At 50.0% G+C, this 17,965-nt stretch overlaps 9 protein-coding genes across 9 annotated transcripts; 5 read left to right on the top strand and 4 right to left on the bottom strand.

The window, feature by feature from the left end:
- Nucleotides 1-4: 4 nt before the first annotated feature.
- GGI43DRAFT_391457 (uncharacterized protein) lies at nt 5-2,920 on the bottom strand. The gene has a single exon (XM_083204445.1). The coding sequence runs from the start codon at nt 2,632-2,634 to the stop codon at nt 124-126; it is 2,511 nt and encodes an 836-aa protein (XP_083066490.1). The 5' UTR covers nt 2,635-2,920; the 3' UTR covers nt 5-123.
- Nucleotides 2,921-3,097: 177 nt separating this feature from the next.
- Nucleotides 3,098-3,912, top strand: GGI43DRAFT_28278 (heat shock factor binding protein 1-domain-containing protein). Its single transcript, XM_083201248.1, has 3 exons — nt 3,098-3,278; nt 3,464-3,563; nt 3,622-3,912. Exons 1-3 carry the CDS (start codon nt 3,237-3,239, stop codon nt 3,711-3,713), a joined length of 234 nt encoding a protein of 77 aa, XP_083066489.1. The 5' UTR covers nt 3,098-3,236; the 3' UTR covers nt 3,714-3,912.
- A 28-nt stretch (nt 3,913-3,940) lies between these two features.
- GGI43DRAFT_378845 (thioredoxin-like protein) lies at nt 3,941-5,114 on the bottom strand (the record flags this gene model as incomplete). The annotated part of the gene is made up of 2 exons (XM_083202751.1): nt 3,941-4,530; nt 4,601-5,114. The coding sequence occupies 2 exons, from the start codon at nt 5,112-5,114 to the stop codon at nt 3,941-3,943; spliced, it is 1,104 nt and encodes a 367-aa protein (XP_083066488.1).
- Nucleotides 5,115-5,443: 329 nt separating this feature from the next.
- On the top strand, nt 5,444-6,567 carry GGI43DRAFT_391451 (40S ribosomal protein uS14). Its single transcript, XM_083204444.1, has 3 exons — nt 5,444-5,674; nt 5,823-5,922; nt 6,043-6,567. Exons 1-3 carry the CDS (start codon nt 5,613-5,615, stop codon nt 6,049-6,051), a joined length of 171 nt encoding a protein of 56 aa, XP_083066487.1. The 5' UTR covers nt 5,444-5,612; the 3' UTR covers nt 6,052-6,567.
- GGI43DRAFT_28205 (translation elongation factor Tu) lies at nt 6,556-8,580 on the bottom strand. The gene is made up of 3 exons (XM_083201237.1): nt 8,152-8,580; nt 8,061-8,089; nt 6,556-7,985 (listed from the first exon to the last, which is right to left on the bottom strand). Exons 1-3 carry the CDS (start codon nt 8,327-8,329, stop codon nt 6,852-6,854), a joined length of 1,341 nt encoding a protein of 446 aa, XP_083066486.1. The 5' UTR covers nt 8,330-8,580; the 3' UTR covers nt 6,556-6,851.
- A 1-nt stretch (nt 8,581) lies between these two features.
- On the top strand, nt 8,582-10,291 carry GGI43DRAFT_28446 (trafficking PGA2-domain-containing protein). Its single transcript, XM_083201277.1, has 2 exons — nt 8,582-8,802; nt 8,860-10,291. The coding sequence occupies exon 2, from the start codon at nt 9,298-9,300 to the stop codon at nt 9,775-9,777; it is 480 nt and encodes a 159-aa protein (XP_083066485.1). The 5' UTR covers nt 8,582-8,802; nt 8,860-9,297; the 3' UTR covers nt 9,778-10,291.
- A 616-nt stretch (nt 10,292-10,907) lies between these two features.
- On the top strand, nt 10,908-14,063 carry GGI43DRAFT_391443 (uncharacterized protein). The gene is made up of 2 exons (XM_083204443.1): nt 10,908-11,247; nt 11,327-14,063. Exons 1-2 carry the CDS (start codon nt 11,177-11,179, stop codon nt 13,896-13,898), a joined length of 2,643 nt encoding a protein of 880 aa, XP_083066484.1. The 5' UTR covers nt 10,908-11,176; the 3' UTR covers nt 13,899-14,063.
- A 174-nt stretch (nt 14,064-14,237) lies between these two features.
- GGI43DRAFT_391441 (60S ribosomal uL4 domain-containing protein) lies at nt 14,238-16,037 on the top strand. Its single transcript, XM_083204442.1, has 2 exons — nt 14,238-14,670; nt 14,827-16,037. Exons 1-2 carry the CDS (start codon nt 14,466-14,468, stop codon nt 15,678-15,680), a joined length of 1,059 nt encoding a protein of 352 aa, XP_083066483.1. The 5' UTR covers nt 14,238-14,465; the 3' UTR covers nt 15,681-16,037.
- Nucleotides 16,038-17,947, bottom strand: GGI43DRAFT_391440 (uncharacterized protein). Its single transcript, XM_083204441.1, has one exon. It carries the CDS (start codon nt 17,641-17,643, stop codon nt 16,135-16,137), a length of 1,509 nt encoding a protein of 502 aa, XP_083066482.1. The 5' UTR covers nt 17,644-17,947; the 3' UTR covers nt 16,038-16,134.
- Nucleotides 17,948-17,965: the final 18 nt, after the last annotated feature.

The raw sequence follows: 17,965 nt of genomic DNA, 5'->3' as shown, positions 1-17,965 counted from the left end.
ATAATGAAACGGAAAACACTGATATAAAGCTGTTTAACTATCTCCTATGTCATGAAAATCCCTCCATTTACGCCAGTTCTGTTCCGATATAACTTGAATTTATTTAACATATTTACTTATTAATCAAAGAGGAGGCAAATCTTCTCTGCATATTGGGCACTGCAGTCGAAACTTCATCCAGTTCTCCAAGCAGGCAGTATGGAAAATGTGCCGACACGGAGTCACCATGTACATCCTCCTAGCAAACACCCCCGTCACGCTCACGTCTTCTTCTCCAGCCTTGACGATGGGCACCTCAAGCAACTCCCTGCAGATTGCACAATCAATGGTCCGCGTAACGCCGCCACCGGGGCGAGGCTTATCCCTCTCTTCGCTGCTCCGCCTATGATCATGGCCTGGGCTGTCTTCAGGATTCAACCCGATGGGCAAGGCTCCAGCCTCGACATTGTCTTCCCGCAGCACCGGGTGATAATCCCACGCATCCGGCGTCCAGTCTTTAGGGACGCAGAACCTCGGGCCGACGATATCTTGCGTGGCCAACACGAAGATCTGCAGCCAGACCCAAAGGCAGAGCACCAGAAAGGAATGCGGTTCAGTTCGAGCAAAGAGGAAATTGTCTGTGTCGAGCCAAAAGTACGCCAAGGGGGCCAGGCGGAGGATAGATTGACCGACAACGAACTTCCATTTAAGAGCGCGGCGGCAGTTGCGGATAATATTCCGGTATATCTGGGGAACCCACATGGATAGATAGATGAAGACGCAAATATTGATGAACCATGAGCGGGCCGTCGCATACCACGTCATGGAAGATATCCCCACAAAAGAGATGAAGAGAACCAAAAGTAAATATCGACCGATGATGGATTGGAATGTCTGGGCTGGCGAAGGCGGTGGCGGTGGTCTTGCAGCTGTGGCAGCACCGGGTACGGCCGCGGCACCATCTGCGATATTGGCAGCAGCAGCAACAGTGGGATCTGGGCCACGTCCTGCTGTCACAGGCCCAGGAAGAATAGGCCCTGTACCTGTTGCGTTGGGCGTCAGCGGTGCAGAAGCGGTCGAGCTGGCTTGGCCGCTGTTTGATCCGGCTGCCCCTTCCCGGCGTGTACGGGGCTGTGGCGCTTGAATCTCATGAATCCTGGCAAGCAGGCTCCCTCCAATCATCAGAGACATGAGCGACGTGAACATGAGCGTCAAGGTCGGTAAGAAGGTGCTCTGGGCTGTAGAAACCCACGTGGCAGCAGCACAGAAAGTCATACAATCGACAATCCCCATTACGCTAATTGTCCAAAAGCTGACCCTACCAAGAGTGGACGGTGTATACGTCTCTCTCATCTGGTCTTTGAGCAAAATCACTTGGAAAAATATCAGAACCGCGTATGCGATGAGCCATTGATTAATCCTAGTGACTTGAACCTCGGACTTGACGCCGACAAAATGGTTACCCTCGCCGGGAGGGAAATCCGGAGGCCCCTTCGTTTCCAAGGCGAATGAGCAGTCTGGCGAGTATATCACCGACGACATGTGGAGTTCTGGGATGCGTTGGATAGGCACACCGAGAGGAGATTCCAGCTCTGACTCGATGGTTTGTATAATGTCTGCCACGTCTTCGCCTTTGGAGGCAGTAGGCCCGAGACCAAGACTCTGTCTGCTTGGGGGATGAATCTGCGCATACACGACTAATTCGCAGTGGGGAGAAGGATTCGGAGTGTGAAGAGGATTCTCAATGTCCGCGTTCCATGGTATGTTTTGATCGGTATAGATGTTCTTCTTCTTCATAGCAATAGTATGCGCTAAAGACTGGTTGAGGAACATCTGGCTAGATTGGAAATAGTCTGGTCCAGGTGTGAGATGCGGCAGCCCAAAGATGCCGTCGAATTTCTCGCTCGTAGTCGTCATCATAATAACTCCTTGCCGTGGCCAATGCACTCCCCAAAGACGCGTCTCATAGGGGATTCCTGATCCCTCTTCATCTTCTATCGTCACTACTGCTTTAACATTGCGTATCAGGCCTCCCCCAAGGGGGGCATCAGTCTTCGAGAGCTGTTCGTATCCAGTTATTGTCTTGTTCCCTTCCAAGCGTAGATGGATTCGCCCAGTTGTGCCGGTCACATTACGATCCCAGTTCCATTTATCAGCATACCAGTGCATGTAAGGAACACTTTGGCTAAGGTTGTAGCTGTCGGGGGTCCTTGGGCTTAGCTCTGGACGACGCACCCACTGCCCAAGAAGAACACTGGAAGCGTTTGCCCACATCGGTTCACCCTCTGCCACATCCCAGAGCTCATTACCGTCAACTGCGGAGACGGCATGGTGGCTGAGTTTCAGGCCTCTTTCTCGGAAATTGTTCAAGTATTGCCATGAAAAGTGATCCTCCTCTCGAAATCCCGTCAAGTTGATATATTTGGCAGAGCTCGCGTCGTTATCCTCCGTACGATTTGCTTCCAGGGGAGCAAAGTCTCCCCATCGTGTCGCATTTAGCACATCAAGAGCGTGGCGGTAGTCTGAAAGGCGTGAGAGAATGAGGTCGGACAAAGCAACCGACTGGCTTTGGTACTCGCTATCGGGCAAGACAAGCCAGATGATGAAGATGATAAAGAGGAACTTCAAGGTGTGGGGTTGGCTTGGCTGCGGCATGCTGCCCGGCGCAGTGGTCGAGACCGCGGAATTGGCTATACCGTTATCATTATATTTGTCCCAGGGCAAGCGTTGCCAGGACAAGGGCGCTGCGAATCGGGTGGGCTGCAGGAATATATGTTGGGGGATGTTGGATTTGGTAGCGGTGCTCCAAGGTTTGGAGTGACGAGAGTGGCAGCATCAAACGTTATCAGTCAGCGATACCCGGAGGGCTAGCTACGTATGGGCCGAGCACAGCTCTTGTAGGGGGTGACCTGCAGGGAGCTAATGTCGCTACTGAACGCTGGGGAGCTGCTGTCGAAGCCTCCGTTTTTAGCGGTGGACTAAGAATCTAGGCGGGCCGGCAGTGCTTGCGCTCGTGCTCAACCACATTCCTCTTCGTGGCGTTCTTCGACCAACTCTCAAACCTTCCTTTCACTTGGTACAAAACCCCAGTTCAATATAGCCAACAAATCCGCATTAAAAATATACAAGATCCAAATCACGCGTCTAGTTCCAGAGACAGGAAGAAGGTCGCGTCATATCTTGGATAACTCTCATTGCTGTCGCCTGCCAAAAGATCCACGGCCAATCTCGCGCTACCCTTTATCCCCGTCTTCAACATGGCATCGAACCGTGACTCTATCGCCTCAAATCCAGCTGCCGTACGTCTTTTTATTCTATCTCTCCCCTCTATACTCTAAGAATATCTTCAAGGATGTATCAGTCACTGCTCTGCGTCTAAACAGCTCTTTTCTCTCCACCTCACGCTGTCTCTCACCCTGTATTTACTATTGGTTTTACATTCAATTACATGACTTGCAAGACGTCAGCTAACCACGGTTAAAAGAATGAGGAAGGCAATGCGGATGTCACAGCAGCCGTTGAAGATCTCTTGAACACCCTGTCCAATAAGCTGTCTGGTGTATCATCTGAGATATTCGCCAAAAGTGAGTATGAAGAATTGAAAGACTCAGTAGCTCAAAATATGCTAATAGACGAGGTTAGTGGACGAAATGTCTCGCAGACTCGATAGCCTTGAAGCTGCTCTATTAGAGAGCAAGAAAAACAAGGAAACAAACTCTTCATCCAAACCTTGATGACGAATTGAAGATATCAAGCCGAGACTTGTAGTGAGTTTTATGGCGGCCCAAATAGGAAGTGAACCCATTAGGTGGTCACGGAGTTACTGGAGGGTATGTTTTGACTTTTGTCTCGATATGTATTTGTCTTGATAGCTTTAAAAACTGGTTTCATACAATCTATGATGCTTTCTTCGCTTGATAGTAGACAAAAAATATTTTACTCCTTTCACAGCTTTAATAGCTTACAGCTCATCCTTCTCCTCTGCCTTGGGGGCAAACTTGTTCAAGACGTTAACCTTGATCTGAATCTCATCTCGCTTACCAGCAACGAGACCGCCCTTCGCCAAGATGCCCTGGAGTCTTGTGAGCTCCTTGGTGGCAAACTGCTCGCTCTTGCTCAGCTTGTCGAATACGCGGACGTAGTATTCAGCAGCCTTGGTCTCTGCGGAGTTGTTGAGCTTAGCAACACCGGCCTTGACCTCCTTAGTAGCCTCGGCGAGTGAGACGCCGCCAAGGAATTTGGTCACAATAGCATCCAGAGATGGCACAGTGCCGGCCTTGTCGTTAAGCTCGCCTCCCTCAGTGCGGAAAGTGCCGGCCTTCTCGTTGATGTAGTTGACAAGGTCAATCTCCTGTCGGCCACCCTCGTAGGCGACGGGCTCCTTGCTGCCAGCGGGGAAGAACTTGATGGTGGGGTAGGATCGAACGCCCTGTTCCTCAGCGACTTCCTTGCTGTTCTCACCCTCGGCATCGACCTTGGCGATCACAACGTTGGCATCATTGGCAAAGTCAAGGGCAACCTGCTCCCAAGTAGGTGCCAGGTTTTTGCAGTCTAGATAAAAGCATTGGCGGTAAATATATGGTAATCACTGGATGAAAGGATATAATGGGTTTACACTTACGACCACACCAAGGAGCAGTGAATGATACCAGCACGTTCTTATCTCCACCAATAGTCTCGTAGAAGCTCTTGTTATCCAAGTAGGCAACTTCACTGGGCTGGTCGGCCTTCTTCTTCTTAGGCTTAACACCAGTCTTCTCAGTGATAAAGGTGGTCAGGCTCTCAATATCACGGCCCGAGTTGTACTCCACCGGCTCCTTGCTCTTTCCATCAAAGAACTTCAGCGTAGGGAACCCCTGGATGCCAAATCGCTTTCCAAGGTCTCGCTCAGAGTCGGCATCGACCTTGGCGATCTGTACCTTGTCCTTGGCAAACTCAAAGGTCTGGGCCAGCTCCTCATAAACGGGGGCAAGGTTCTTGCAGTGACCGCACCAGGGGGCGAAGAACTCGACAAGAGTTGGCGTTCCGGAGAAGACAAGCTTGTCAAAGTTGGACGGGATCAGATCGATAACCGCCGATTTGGCGGCCACCGAGCCCGCTAGAGCAGCGAAAACGAGGTTCTTGATGAGAACCATGACGAATTAGGAAAAGACGTAATATCAAAACTGGGGTGCTTCAGTAGTTTAAAAACAACTGCAGCTTAGGTATAATAGAGAAGCAGCTGTGATTTATACGGCCGACTAGAAAACCACTTATAACCAATCGTGGTAGCCTGCCTGAGACAAGTGCTTTGAAATCAAGAGCGGCAAAAGAGGACAGCTTGCGCCAAATGCAAGGAATGCGGTTGGTTCAGGCACGGCGGGGAGCTCGGCCAAGCTAGTGGCGGAGGTCTCACCGAGAAAATGGCCCCACCGAAGCTTGTTTATCGAAAATCAGATAAAAGTTGCGGCACGTGATGATAAGAGTTGCACGTGATTGCCTCGATTTACCCGCTTGGACTTTGGTGGGCCCGCTTCGCCGGGGCTGCCAACCCTCCAATCGGTTGGTGGATAGGCAATCGCAAAATTCACACAAAATTTCCGCCCACTTCTGCCCTCGCGAAATCACCATCTTGCAACACCACAACCGCAATCATGTCTCACGAAAGCGTCTGGAACTCGCGCCCGCGAAACTACGGCAAGGGCTCTCGCCAATGGTATGACGCCTAATATTTACCCTTTTATTTTCTTTGCTGGAGGATTCTTTACTGCACGACTGCAGCCGAGTGTCGGATCAGGAGGGAAATGGGCGATCGACGAAATTCAATACAATGAACCACGAACGCTAACTCGACATTCTTTTAGCCGCGTCTGCAAGCACAAGGCTGGTCTGATCCGCAAGTACGACCTTGACCTGTGCCGTCAATGCTTCCGTGAGAAGGCCAAGGACATTGGTTTCCACAAGGTAAGCATCCCAAACACCTATGGAAAGGAGCTAGGAGACGGAAGACATAGAAAAAGGATTGGATACGGGAGTCGAGAAATCAGAGAGAGCAGTGACTAACGTGGCCTTGCGTCTTTCTAGTACCGATAAAGGAGTTGCTGTAAAAAGGGGGCTTTCCAAAGGGGACAAGGGATTGACGGATGCGTGCTGCGTTTTTGATGGCCATACACAAAAAGCACTCGGAGGGCGGCCGCTTGGAACCGGAGTTTAATGGATGGCTTGGTTTTAAGAAAAGATCGTGCGTCTGACGAACATCCTCCGAGGATAGACGAATACCATTGCATTCGATAAATTTTCATGCTGCGTCCGCTTTTTTTTTCGTTGGTGCATCTTGTATGCCTGGGAGATGATGAGACGAATACCTATGAATGCCATGGATCGAATTTCTTTTAAACCCCTGCGCCGCCACAATTCTCGTAATGAGAAGTCCTCATAAAAGCGAGAGATATTTGATGTCGCTCAACTATGTGTAAATTCGAATGACTTGGCCCGCAACATTTCTTGCAAGACACTCCCTTACAACCCCCCGCTATAAGATTTCCGCCTAGGGAAATAATGCTTTGGTATGCCATTATTCACATTCTAGTTGTTTCAAGCGAAACAAGAGTAAATCATAAGCTTTTGTATTTTTTGCACATCTAATGCCTGCCTCCACCATCCGTCTAAAGTACATTGATATATGAAGACATTAAGGAAGAAGCAAAGTGGAGATTTTTTGTATATCCGCTTCCTCCTACAACTATACACGAGCACGTGTGGCTCAGATTTGAGAGATATGGCCGAAACATTGCGCCAGTTTTGTCCGCTCCCAGTTTCCCGACGATTTTGTCTGTTTTTAGTAATTCCAACAACTCCACGCTGTTCCAGGGTTGTTTAATTTTGAGTTGTATTTACTGAAGGATGCGGGTGACCAGACCAGTGGCCACAGTCCTGCCGCCCTCACGGATGTTGAAACGCTGACCAGTCTCAATGGCGTTGGGGTTGGTCAAGGTGACAACCATTTCGACGTTGTCACCGGGCATAACCATCTTGCCAGAGGCATCTGCGGTACCCTCAGGGAAGGTCAGATCGACGGACTCATCGGAGGTACGCAGGTACAGCTGAGGTCGGTAGTGCTCGTGGAAACCAGTGTGGCGACCACCTTCCTCCTTGGTGAGGACGTAGAGAGAGGCAAGGAACTGCTTGTGAGACTTGACAGTGCCAGGCTTGCAGACGACCATACCACGTCGGACGTCCTCACGGCGGATACCACGAATCAGGAGACCAGAGTTGTCACCAGCCTGTGACTGCTCGCAAGACTTCTTGAAGGTCTCGATATCAGTAACCTTGGTCTTGATGGGGTCAATACCCTTGCCAACAAGCTCGACTTCCTCATCACGCTTAAGGACACCACGCTCGACACGGCCGGAAACGACGGTACCACGGCCAGAGATGGAGAAGACATCCTCAACAGACATGAGGAAAGGCTTGTCGAGATCACGCTCGGGGGTAGGAATCCATTCGTCCACGGCCGCGAGAAGCTCGTCAATCTTGGTCTGGCCAATCTCGGGCTTCTGGTTGTTCAGGGCCATCAGAGCAGAGCCCATGATGACGGGGGTCTCGTCTCCCTCGAAACCATAGGTGTTGAGAAGCTCACGCATCTCCATCTCAACAAGCTCCAACATTTCAGGGTCATCAATGGCATCGACCTTGTTGACGAAGACAACAATCTTCTGGACACCGACCTGTCGGGCAAGCAGCAAGTGCTCACGAGTCTGGGGCATCTGACCGTCAGAGGCAGCGACGACAATGATAGCACCGTCCATGTTGGCAGCACCAGTAATCATGTTCTTGATGTAATCGGCGTGACCAGGGCAGTCGACATGTGAGTAGTGGCGGTTCTCCGTTGAGTACTCGATGTGGGCAGTAGAGATGGTGATACCTCGCTTTCGCTCTTCGGGAGCCTTGTCAATAGAGCCATAGTCGAGGAAGTTGGCGAAGCCCTTCTCGGCCTGCCTCTTGGTGATGGCAGCGGACAGGGTAGTCTACAGTAGCGACAATGGGTCAGTGTCAAGTCATCTCGGCATGTCGGTCTTATAAGATGCTTCAGTGAACTTTACCTTTCCGTGATCGACATGACCAATAGTGCCTGTTACAACCCCTCCATTAATACAAATCTCTATTTATAACTCATCAGACAAGGCGCTTTACCGATATTCACGTGAGGCTTGGTTCGCTCGAAAACAGCATAAGTACGAGCGATGTTGAGAACACCAGCCGCACTGCGGTTGTTCTTGAGTGCAGCCTGCAGAGGGTTGACACTGCCGGACTTCAGGCCATATCGGGCCGTCCGTAGAAACGGAGCAATTGATCTGAATGCAGTCGACATGTTGCGCCGCCAATATTAAATACACAATGCCAGACCAAAAGAAAAAGAAAAAAATATTTGGACAGTGGGGGAGGGGAAAAAACAGTCTCAAATCAGGCGTTCCGGGGTACAAAGTACAGACGAAATTTTTGAGCTCCCAGCATAAAGCGCATTCACGCTATCCCAATTGAGCCGACTTGGGTGCGTATCGGCATCACGTGATTTATGTATTTTGATATACCCAGATAGCTCTACATTATGTCTTTTCCCACCGAATATTCTTGTAATGTAGCATTTCACGATTTAAAATTGCAAAATAATATCAATATCTTTGGGTGAATAGCCGGATTGCAGATTTTATACTGACTAGGAAAGGAGGAATATGGGGGGAAAGCAAGTGGCCCAACGGCGTTGCCGTCTGCTTAGAAGCTTCGAGGTTGCGGTCAGGGAACTCCGGAGACCGTTGTATCTCAGTACTTCACCCCGAGTGAAAAGTGAAAATACAAAAACTCTCCCGAAATAAAAATCATTGTTAGCTAATCGATTGCTAGAAAAGGAAAATTGATGCTATATAGCAATATATATATTGGGCTACTCTTTTCCCCCCTTATTATCTCGCACAAAAACAAATGCTGTCCTAGCTATGGGTCCCGTTGAGCTTCTATACATGTAAATGGCGCTCATCGGATCCGCCACGTCCAACCGGCAGCCTCGGAGAAATAGGCCGGACCACGCCGTGCTCACTAGCGACTTTGCAGTGTCGGTGTCTAAGCAAAAACTTCCGCCATCCCTCCTCTGAGACTACGGTTGCATTTTCATCTTTCACCAAACCTCATCATCCCCTATAAAGAGGTCACTTTGACTCATTTTTCTCATTACCTCTCTTTTTCTATTTTCACTGGAAGAGGTCGCTTTCTGTCGTCTACTTTAGAGCAAACTCTAGCTTCTCATCATCCCTTCTACGAGAGCTACCCGCTACTCTTGATATCATGGATTCTCAGGCATACCAGCCGTACCAGGACGATGACGGACAGTCTTCGCAGTCCATTCTTGGTCAGTTGTCTCAGTTCGGGCAGAATGCCTCCAACAATGTCCAGAAGAGCTTCAGCGACATGTCATCAACAGGCTGGCTTCGCCTCATCATGGTTGTATGCACATACTTGCTGATACGACCACACATCATCAAATACTCAACCAAGCAAGCTGTCAAGAAGCTGGAAGAGCAAGATGTGAAGGACAAGGAATATGCCAAAGAGCAGGTTGCTAAAATGTCGCCAAATGACCTGCGTGGCCTGGGCTCGGTGGAAGAAGATGTTGACGCTGATGAGGGTGCTGACGGATCCAAGGCTGACTGGGGCTCAAAGGCACGAGTCAGGCAGAGGAAGGTTCTGAGGAAGATTCTAGAAGCCGAGGAGCAACGACGGTATGAAGAGGAGAGTGATGAGGATGTCAGGGATCTCTTGGAGTGAGCAAGGGCAGATTGGCTGGGCCGGCAACGGCCATATTCAATTCCTGCTGATTTCGGATATTTGCTATTGGGGTTCCTTATTGCAAGCATGCCAATCTGTCTGGAAGCTGTCATGGGGCTGGGGTCTGGAAAAACAGAGTACTCAAAAGTCGGGTTGGGCAGATGTGGCCAAAGTGGCCTTATCATGCATTACGTTTTGCAGAATGTTTATACCTAATTTATACGCTACGGTCTCACGAAAGTGGAATAATAATGATAATCACATAATTCACACCTAAGTTTAAGAAAGAAGCCCGTATATATCTGGGAGCAGAGCTCAAAATGAATGTGGCGGAAATACTAACTACCAAGATAAACCTTTACATAGGCAGCGGTGCATGCAAAGGCCTCTTAAAAAAACGCTTATTAAGCAACCTGGCTGAAACCCCCCACACCAGTTAGTAGTGCATGCTATGATTTAGCAGTTCATATACGGACATCTTTGACCCGGCTGCCTCGTCATAACATGCCCGGCTTTCTGGTCTAGCACGAGCGTGAGTGAAGACAAAATACATACGCCAAAACCCTGACACTCGTGCCGATCGAATAACTGCAAACTCAGGACTTCGTATAACCAATGGCTAGATACCTACCCAGTATAGCTTGGCAGCCCAAGAATAGAGGGAAATTAGGCTAAGTATGTTGCTTTCAGCTTTGATGCTACGCTGTAGTAGTATGTAATAAGAGCAGCTGCAGCAAGTGTGCCAGCTTAATCGATTGAGAATCTGACTTAAACATTTGCCAACACAACAAAGATGGAGAAACCAGCTTCGGACTTCAGCGACAGTAATAAGTATTTTTATAGATGGCAAACTCTCACTGCCCCATGCAGCACAGCCTCGTACCAAGACAAGCGACAGGCGCTTTTCAACGGCCCTTTAGGCATCTGGTATCTTTCGACAGGGTTAGACGTAAGGGCTGGTTGGGCACGAGGGTGGCAACAATGGAGGCCAATCAGTTGCTGCTGGTTACTTGCTATAGCGCTTGCCTTAGGCAGTTACAGCGCTCGGGACCCCTCAAAGCGGGCCGCCACGCCGCTAAATGAAATACAGCCCAGACCCCACCACGATGTCATCTGAATCATCTTAAACCCAGCACCGTTGACGTCTTGTGGATTTCTTGCCAAACTTTGTTGTTTACCCTCTGGAAGCCGGATTTCTTTTGCAAGCTTGGCCCAGGGGCGCCTCGTTCGTCATTGGATCTCGATACTAATAAGCTCAATCGTGGGCCTACGACACAGCTCACCTAGGCCTCTGGCCGACCGAGTGGCAGCGCGTCGCATAGGGCCGCTGTGACGCTCTATCCCAGCATCTAATAAAATCTAGACGCCCCGTGGCTTGACTGCCCAACGACGAATCAGAATGAACGATTCTATAGAGAATATGCTCCAGACGGGGTACTTCAGAACGTCAAGGGCCAAGCATGGCTATTCGTACGTACCAAGACCTATGGATAGCTGCCTGAACCTCTCTGATTGAGAAGAAAACAGCTGACCACGTTAAACCTTGCAGAGCGTCTGTCGATTCCCCGCTGCGTCCTGTGCGCTCATCAACACCACCAGAACCCCCCGTATCTCGCCTCGCACCTCGATATTACGACGATATACCGTATTGCCGCAGCTCAAACCCGCCCCCACCCACTGTCGAAGATGAGGTTGATTCCCTTGCAAAGGAATTTGGCAGCTGCCTTCAGCCTGTTGTCGATGAAGAGCCGCAGGCGAGAGGGGAAGTTGACCAACAGCCAGTTTTGGAAGAAGTTTTTGAGTACAATCCAGAGCGTCGCTTTGTTATTGTACCAGGCGCGACTACGTCAAGCGTACCCGAGTGCGGGACTGAGGACAAGGCTTCCAAAGATAAAGATAAATTTCGTCAAAAGAAGAAGGTTCCGGTATCTACGTCTCCTTCGCCAGAAGCACATAATAGAAGAAAGATTATCGAATCCGAGGATGTGAAATCCGATCGTCTTGGCACCTCTGTTCCTGAACTGCAGAGGCGGGGAAGTAGGCAAGAGTTGCCTCGGCTGGAGACGGACATGAACGAGAACCGGGCACCGAGCCATCATCGAAGCAAATCTGCCGTTAATGCCCCCCGTCCAGAGTTCACGCAGACACATCGCAAATATGGGGAAGAATATCTTTCGCCGCAAGTGACAAAACATGGATCGAGCGGCCGAGACAAGACCAGCCAAGGATATGGCCAACCGCCTACCCATAGCAGCGCGAGCTTGGGCGAACCAAGCGAGAGCAGAAGGGACGAAGACAGATATCATAGACGAAGCGCAACAGGGTCGATGGAGGGACGGCCAAACTCAAGTTTTGAACCCTTGTCAAGGCCTACGTCAAACGATCGCGTCAACGGATCTCGTCCTCTGGATGGCAATCGGCCCCTTCGAGAGGACCTCTTGAGAGATGGTTATGCTTCATATAAGCCACCCGCGACCGAAACCTTGAGAGCTCCATCGCCCTCCAAGTTAAAAGATCAAAATTCTCCGCGGAATGAAAATTTCAACGGCTCTTATAGAAAGGAAAGCCCAGTTATCATTGATGACGACGACCATGTATCTGTTGCTTCATCACGCAGAGGTGGCACCAGTGGCCGAAACTCTCGCTCTCCTTCTAGAGTTCCAACGATGCCAGTTCCGTCGGCGAATTCATTAGGGCTGCCAGATGACTGGGTGCCTAACCGGCGCATGTCAACTACTTTCCCAATCAACCAAGAGAAGAAGCCCCAAGGAGATCGAACGCCCCCAGCAATTCACCTTCCCTATCCAGACGACGACGATGCGATTGTTGCTTGGCCGGAGGAGTCAGTGGGAAGCGAAGTTGTGCGGCAATCACGAGCGGATAGTGCATCGCCCGTTTTAATGCCACCAATTCCTCGGATTGATGATGAACATGTGGCGCCAGATGAAAAGGTTATTAAATCTCCAACTTATAAAGAGCCAGCTGTGACAACGAAAGCTTGGCAACCACCTCCTTTTGATCCAAATAAATCCGGAGTGCGTCCGGACCAAACAGTTGGATCATACCGCCGCTACTCCGAGAGCAAAGGTCGCGATGGGCATTCTGATTTTCCGAACATCCCAGAATGCAAGCGCAAAGAACCGGTAGCTGGGAAGATGGATTGGCTTACACTCCCCAGGACGGAATTCAATATCTGTCCTGACTGTTATGGCGCTGTGTTTGCAGACACCCAGTACCGGACTCATTTCCATCCAGTCCTACGACCAACAGGCAACGCAATTGCGTGCGACTTCGGCTCATCACCTTGGTACCAGATAGCTTGGCTGCTCACGCTGAAACATAAGGTGCCCGACTTGCAGCTATTTCATCATCTTGCAAGCGTCATGTTCGATTCTCGCGACTATCCATGCCCCGTCGAACGCAAAGTAACACGGGTTTGGTACACCGTAAAGGACCCATATACAAGGCGGCCCGTGCCCGAATTTGCAGTATGCTATCAATGTGCGAAGACAGTAGAGACTTTATTCCCGAATCTTACAGGGGTTTTCATTCCACTTGATCCCCGGAATGAGCCTTCAAGAAACTGCTGCTCTCTACAATATACGCCTCAGCGGAAACAATTTGTACTGTTCTTCGATGCTTTTGAAACAACATCGGACAAGAGCTATGTTACCAACCGGAAGGTAGATGTCGGTGACCTTTCCATGATGCTTACACGATTGAGCACTCTGAATGAGTGTCGCGAGGACCGCCGCGTGAGCGATGGATACTGGTATGTGATGGAGTATCTACCGGATTTTACAGTCTGCGGGGAATGCTATGAAGACGTTGTTCGGCCTCAGCGTGCAGAAGACAATGTGATTGCTCAAAATTTCTATATGAAGCCGACTAAGCTGCCCATTGCAACGTGCCAGCTCTATTCTCCTAGGATGAGAGACGTTTTCAAGAGAGCTTGCAGAAACAACGATCCACAGTATCTAGAAGGAAAGGCTCGAGAGAGGTTAAACATCGAGAAGGATGTACACGCCAAGTTTCTCAGTCTAGTAAGAGAAGGACGCAATAGCGCCTGGACAGACGAACAGATTGATAGGCTCAGCAGAGAGTGGAAGAGATGGGAATAAAGGGGAGTAGCAAAACAACAATATCTTTTATTAGAGGGTCAGTTTATTGCGTTGGAAATAAGCATAGCGAAGCCCATATCATTAAAATGGCATACATGGATATGATGTATGATAGCAATATGACATGATGACAATAGATATATGAAATACACCTAGAATCCTGAGCTCTGACTTGAAGCTTCTAAAGTACTAAGGTGCTAACTGTATAAAACGAGTACGTACCCTCCAAGTTCCTTTCGTTCTTACTAAGCTCTCACCTAATAAGGAATAGTGTCCAATAACCCTGTCGAAAAAACGCCAAAAGAGTAGTCACGTGAGCCACAATTCAATTCGCTAAGGTACGTACCCACCGCTTAGGGTCTCCGCCCACCAAAATTGCAAGGAAAATTCAGTGAAATTTATCGCGGGTCCAGCAGTCAGCAAACTTTCCACCTCTCATCGCCAAATTCGACCAGCCCGACGACCACGGTATGCTGCACCCTATCTTCGGCTCTCAACTCAGCTTTTTCGCCTTTTGAAAGTTGCTAACTCTTGCATCCTCCATCAGGTCCTAGTCCTATCATCACAATGGCTTCACGACCTACCGTCACTATCATCGGCAAGGATGGTGCTCCCTCTGGAGCTACCCACACCATTCCCGCCGTCTTCGCCAGCCCTATCCGACCGGATATCGTGAAGCAGGTTCACACTGGCATGGCCAAGAACAAGCGCCAGCCTTATGCTGTCAGCGAGAAGGCCGGTCACCAGACCTCTGCTGAGTCTTGGGGAACTGGTGAGTTTCATGGGATCATGGGGGCAGGATTTGAGATGCAATCGAGATAAGGCGGGACTATGAAATTTTTTTTTCTGCCCAGCTATCGCGAAGAGCCTCAATGCGCCGCCAATGAAAATTTGCTTAGAACTGTACTGACTGTATTGAATTGTTCAGGTCGTGCCGTCGCCCGTATCCCTCGTGTCTCTGGTTCCGGTACTCACCGTGCTGGTCAGGCCGCCTTCGGTAACATGTGCCGATCTGGTCGCATGTTCGCCCCTACCAAGGTCTGGCGCAAGTGGCACGTCAAGGTCAACCAGGGCCAGAAGCGATATGCTACCTGCTCTGCCCTGGCTGCCTCTGCTGCCGCCCCTCTTCTGCTCGCCCGTGGTCACCAGATCATGACCATCCCCGAGGTTCCCCTGGTTGTCGACTCTGCTCTTGTTGAGGGCAGCTCCGTCGCCCGCACTGCCGCTGCCCTGGCTCTCCTCAAGGCTGTCGGTGCCGGTGCTGACATCGAGAAGGTCAAGGACTCCAAGAAGCTCCGTGCCGGTAAGGGTAAGCTCCGTGGCCGCCGCCACCGCCAGCGCCGTGGTCCTCTGGTTGTCTACAACCCTGAGGTCGATGGCAAGGAGCTCGTCAAGGGTTTCCGCAACATCCCCGGTGTTGAGACCTCCCCCGTCTCTGCCCTCAACCTCCTCCAGCTCGCCCCTGGTGGTCACCTCGGCCGTTTCATCGTCTGGACCTCTGCCGCTTTCAAGGCTCTTGACGAGATCTACGGCTCCACCACCACTCCTTCTGCCCACAAGCGGGACTTCCTCCTGCCTTCCAACGTCGTTTCCCAGGCCGACCTTACTCGTCTGATCAACAGCAGCGAAATCCAGAGCTCTCTCAACGGCCCCAAGGGCGATGCTGTTACCCGACGATCCGCCGTCCAGAAGAAGAACCCTCTGCGCAACAAGCAGGTCCTCCTGCGCCTGAACCCCTACGCAAAGGTCTTCTCCCAGGAGGCTCAGAAGAAGCAGGCTTAAATACTCTAACTTTCTGGGTGTGCAGCAAGTTAAAAACAATGGGTTTTTGGAGGAGGGATATATCATGGTTTCATATCGAGGCGTAATGGCTTCTGGAAGGTTGAGCTCTTTGAATGAAAAAAGACGAAAAGAGATTTGACTTTATTAACAGCGTGTGTCTAAACAATGTGATTTTTACGAACAAGTCAATTTTTGATGACTTGAACCAATATCTTTTTCTTCCCCCCTGAGTATATACCATTGTTCAACAGTGCATGCTGTGTAAAAGAATTATGTGACTTTTCACAAATTTTCGGCAGTAGAAAAATAGAGATCAATTTAAGCTAAGTTCTATGTAGATGATCTACAATCTATAATTCTATCCCCTGAATACTATATCTAAGAGCTGCTTTCCTGAACTCTGTTTTTTTCTCTCTACCTTGCAGTAGAATCGATCGCCCATCTGCATATTCATTTATTCCTTGTCAGGTTCATAATGATAACCAAGATCAGCTAGGGTCTTGGCTTTACATCCATCTTCTTCAAATTTAGTCTTGGCTTGCGGAGCCAGTTTCCTCTGCCAGAACTGCTCGCCTTCCCAGTGCGGAGGTTGCTTGCCGACGTGTGTCGCCTTATTTACCCAGTCGTAAAACTCGTTGATGTGCTTGCCATCGTCTCCTAATTCTGGGTATATGTGCAATGCTTCTCCTTGCGTCTCTTCCAGGTCTTTGCTCCATTTCTCCATCTCGGCGTCAGAGGGTAATGGTAAATCATTGGACCATACCGCTGAGAATGCCGCTGCTTGTGCTTCTGCCAGGGGCCATGGGACAGACTTCATATTCAGGGCTGGGAAAACCAGTGTCGGATGCTCAATGAGAAACAAATGTTGATACAGCCCATGAATGCCGCGCCCGGAAGTTATGATCTTGCGCCCGAGACTGTTGAGGAAAGGGTAGCCAAACAAGAACCCAGTGCAGAACACAATGTAATCTATATCTATCTCTTTACTTCCATCTTTAAAAAGAACGCCTCGCTGATCTAGTAAGAAATCGACTATTTCGGGGACTTCTTCACATCCGATGTGAGAAATTTTGTCGGGTGATGAAGCATGTCTTACAGACAAGAGCGTCCTCCCGGCCACTTCGTTGATTTGAAGAGCCAGGTCGAGACCAGACGGGCCATTGCCGACGACCACAACCTTCTTCCCCCTAAAGTGGTCGTTCTTTCGATATTGCTTTGAATGGCTGATGATCGAGGGATGCGCTTTGTTAAACTCCCGTATATTCTTGATGGCAGGTATGAAGGGCACCGAGTAGTGACCATTGTTAACGACAACAGCATCATACGTCTCTCGAAAGATTTCACCATCGTTCAACGTGGATAATGCTTCCAAATGCCACTGGTCCCTGCCATCCCGGGTTTCCAGGTTGACCTGCGTCACTTGATGGCGGAATTTGATAAGATGCCTCAGGTCCTCAGCATATCGGACAAGATATTCTTGAATCGCCTCCCTTTTGGGAAACAGCCACTCATCTGACGGAAACGCCGTATCGTGAAACTGCATCAGACATCCTGGGATGTTCGCATGAAGCCTCTCGTACATGGGCGAAGGGAAAATCGGCGCCGGTGCTCCTTCAGGCCAGATAGACGGCTCCGGGCCCCAGAACGGATCCTGCTGCGGCACAGGCACCTCCTTCGGCGCAAGGCTGCTGTAGTACCAGACGCCACCGACCTCATCCTGCTGCTCGAATATGGTGATGGAGTCGACGGCGCCTTGGGCCTTGAGGTATCTGGCAGCAGCCAGGCCAGCCGGCCCCGCCCCGATGATGGCGACTTTCTTGACATGGAAAGGTTGCCGCTGTTGCTTTGCTGGCACGGTCGAGCTGCTGGCTGTGGTGCCAACAGCAGGGCTTGACAAGATGGAGCCCATGCTATTGGTCGTCTCTCCTGGGACGGCGCAGGAATCAGCAGCTGCGATATGCATGTAATATATAATCTCTAGTACCCAATGTAGAGTACTAGGATGTATGTCCGTGTTCTAGACAGAATTATATCCAGGAATCGGGGCAATGGTGCCCAAACAAGCAGAAAAGCGTCTGCTTGGCTGCATCGCCAGTTTATAGAAGAAAAGACGATGCATTCACTCTACGGGATTTATAATATCGGCCGACTAGTAGGCGGGCACTTAGAGATCGGATCTGTCAAATAGTCGCATGAGAACATGCCGGCCTCGGATGATGTCAGCCACTTCGCAGCTAACTCGGGCCTCACTAAGTGCTTTCAGTAACTTGGTAGGTATCTGTATG

Source organism: Trichoderma evansii, assembly GCF_050947405.1.
Source record: "Trichoderma evansii strain SZMC 28006 chromosome Unknown GGI43scaffold_1, whole genome shotgun sequence".
Classification (NCBI taxonomy): Eukaryota; Fungi; Ascomycota; class Sordariomycetes; order Hypocreales; family Hypocreaceae; genus Trichoderma; species Trichoderma evansii.
The sequence above is the reverse complement of the archived record's forward strand: the minus strand, read 5'-3'. Positions and strand labels throughout refer to the sequence as shown.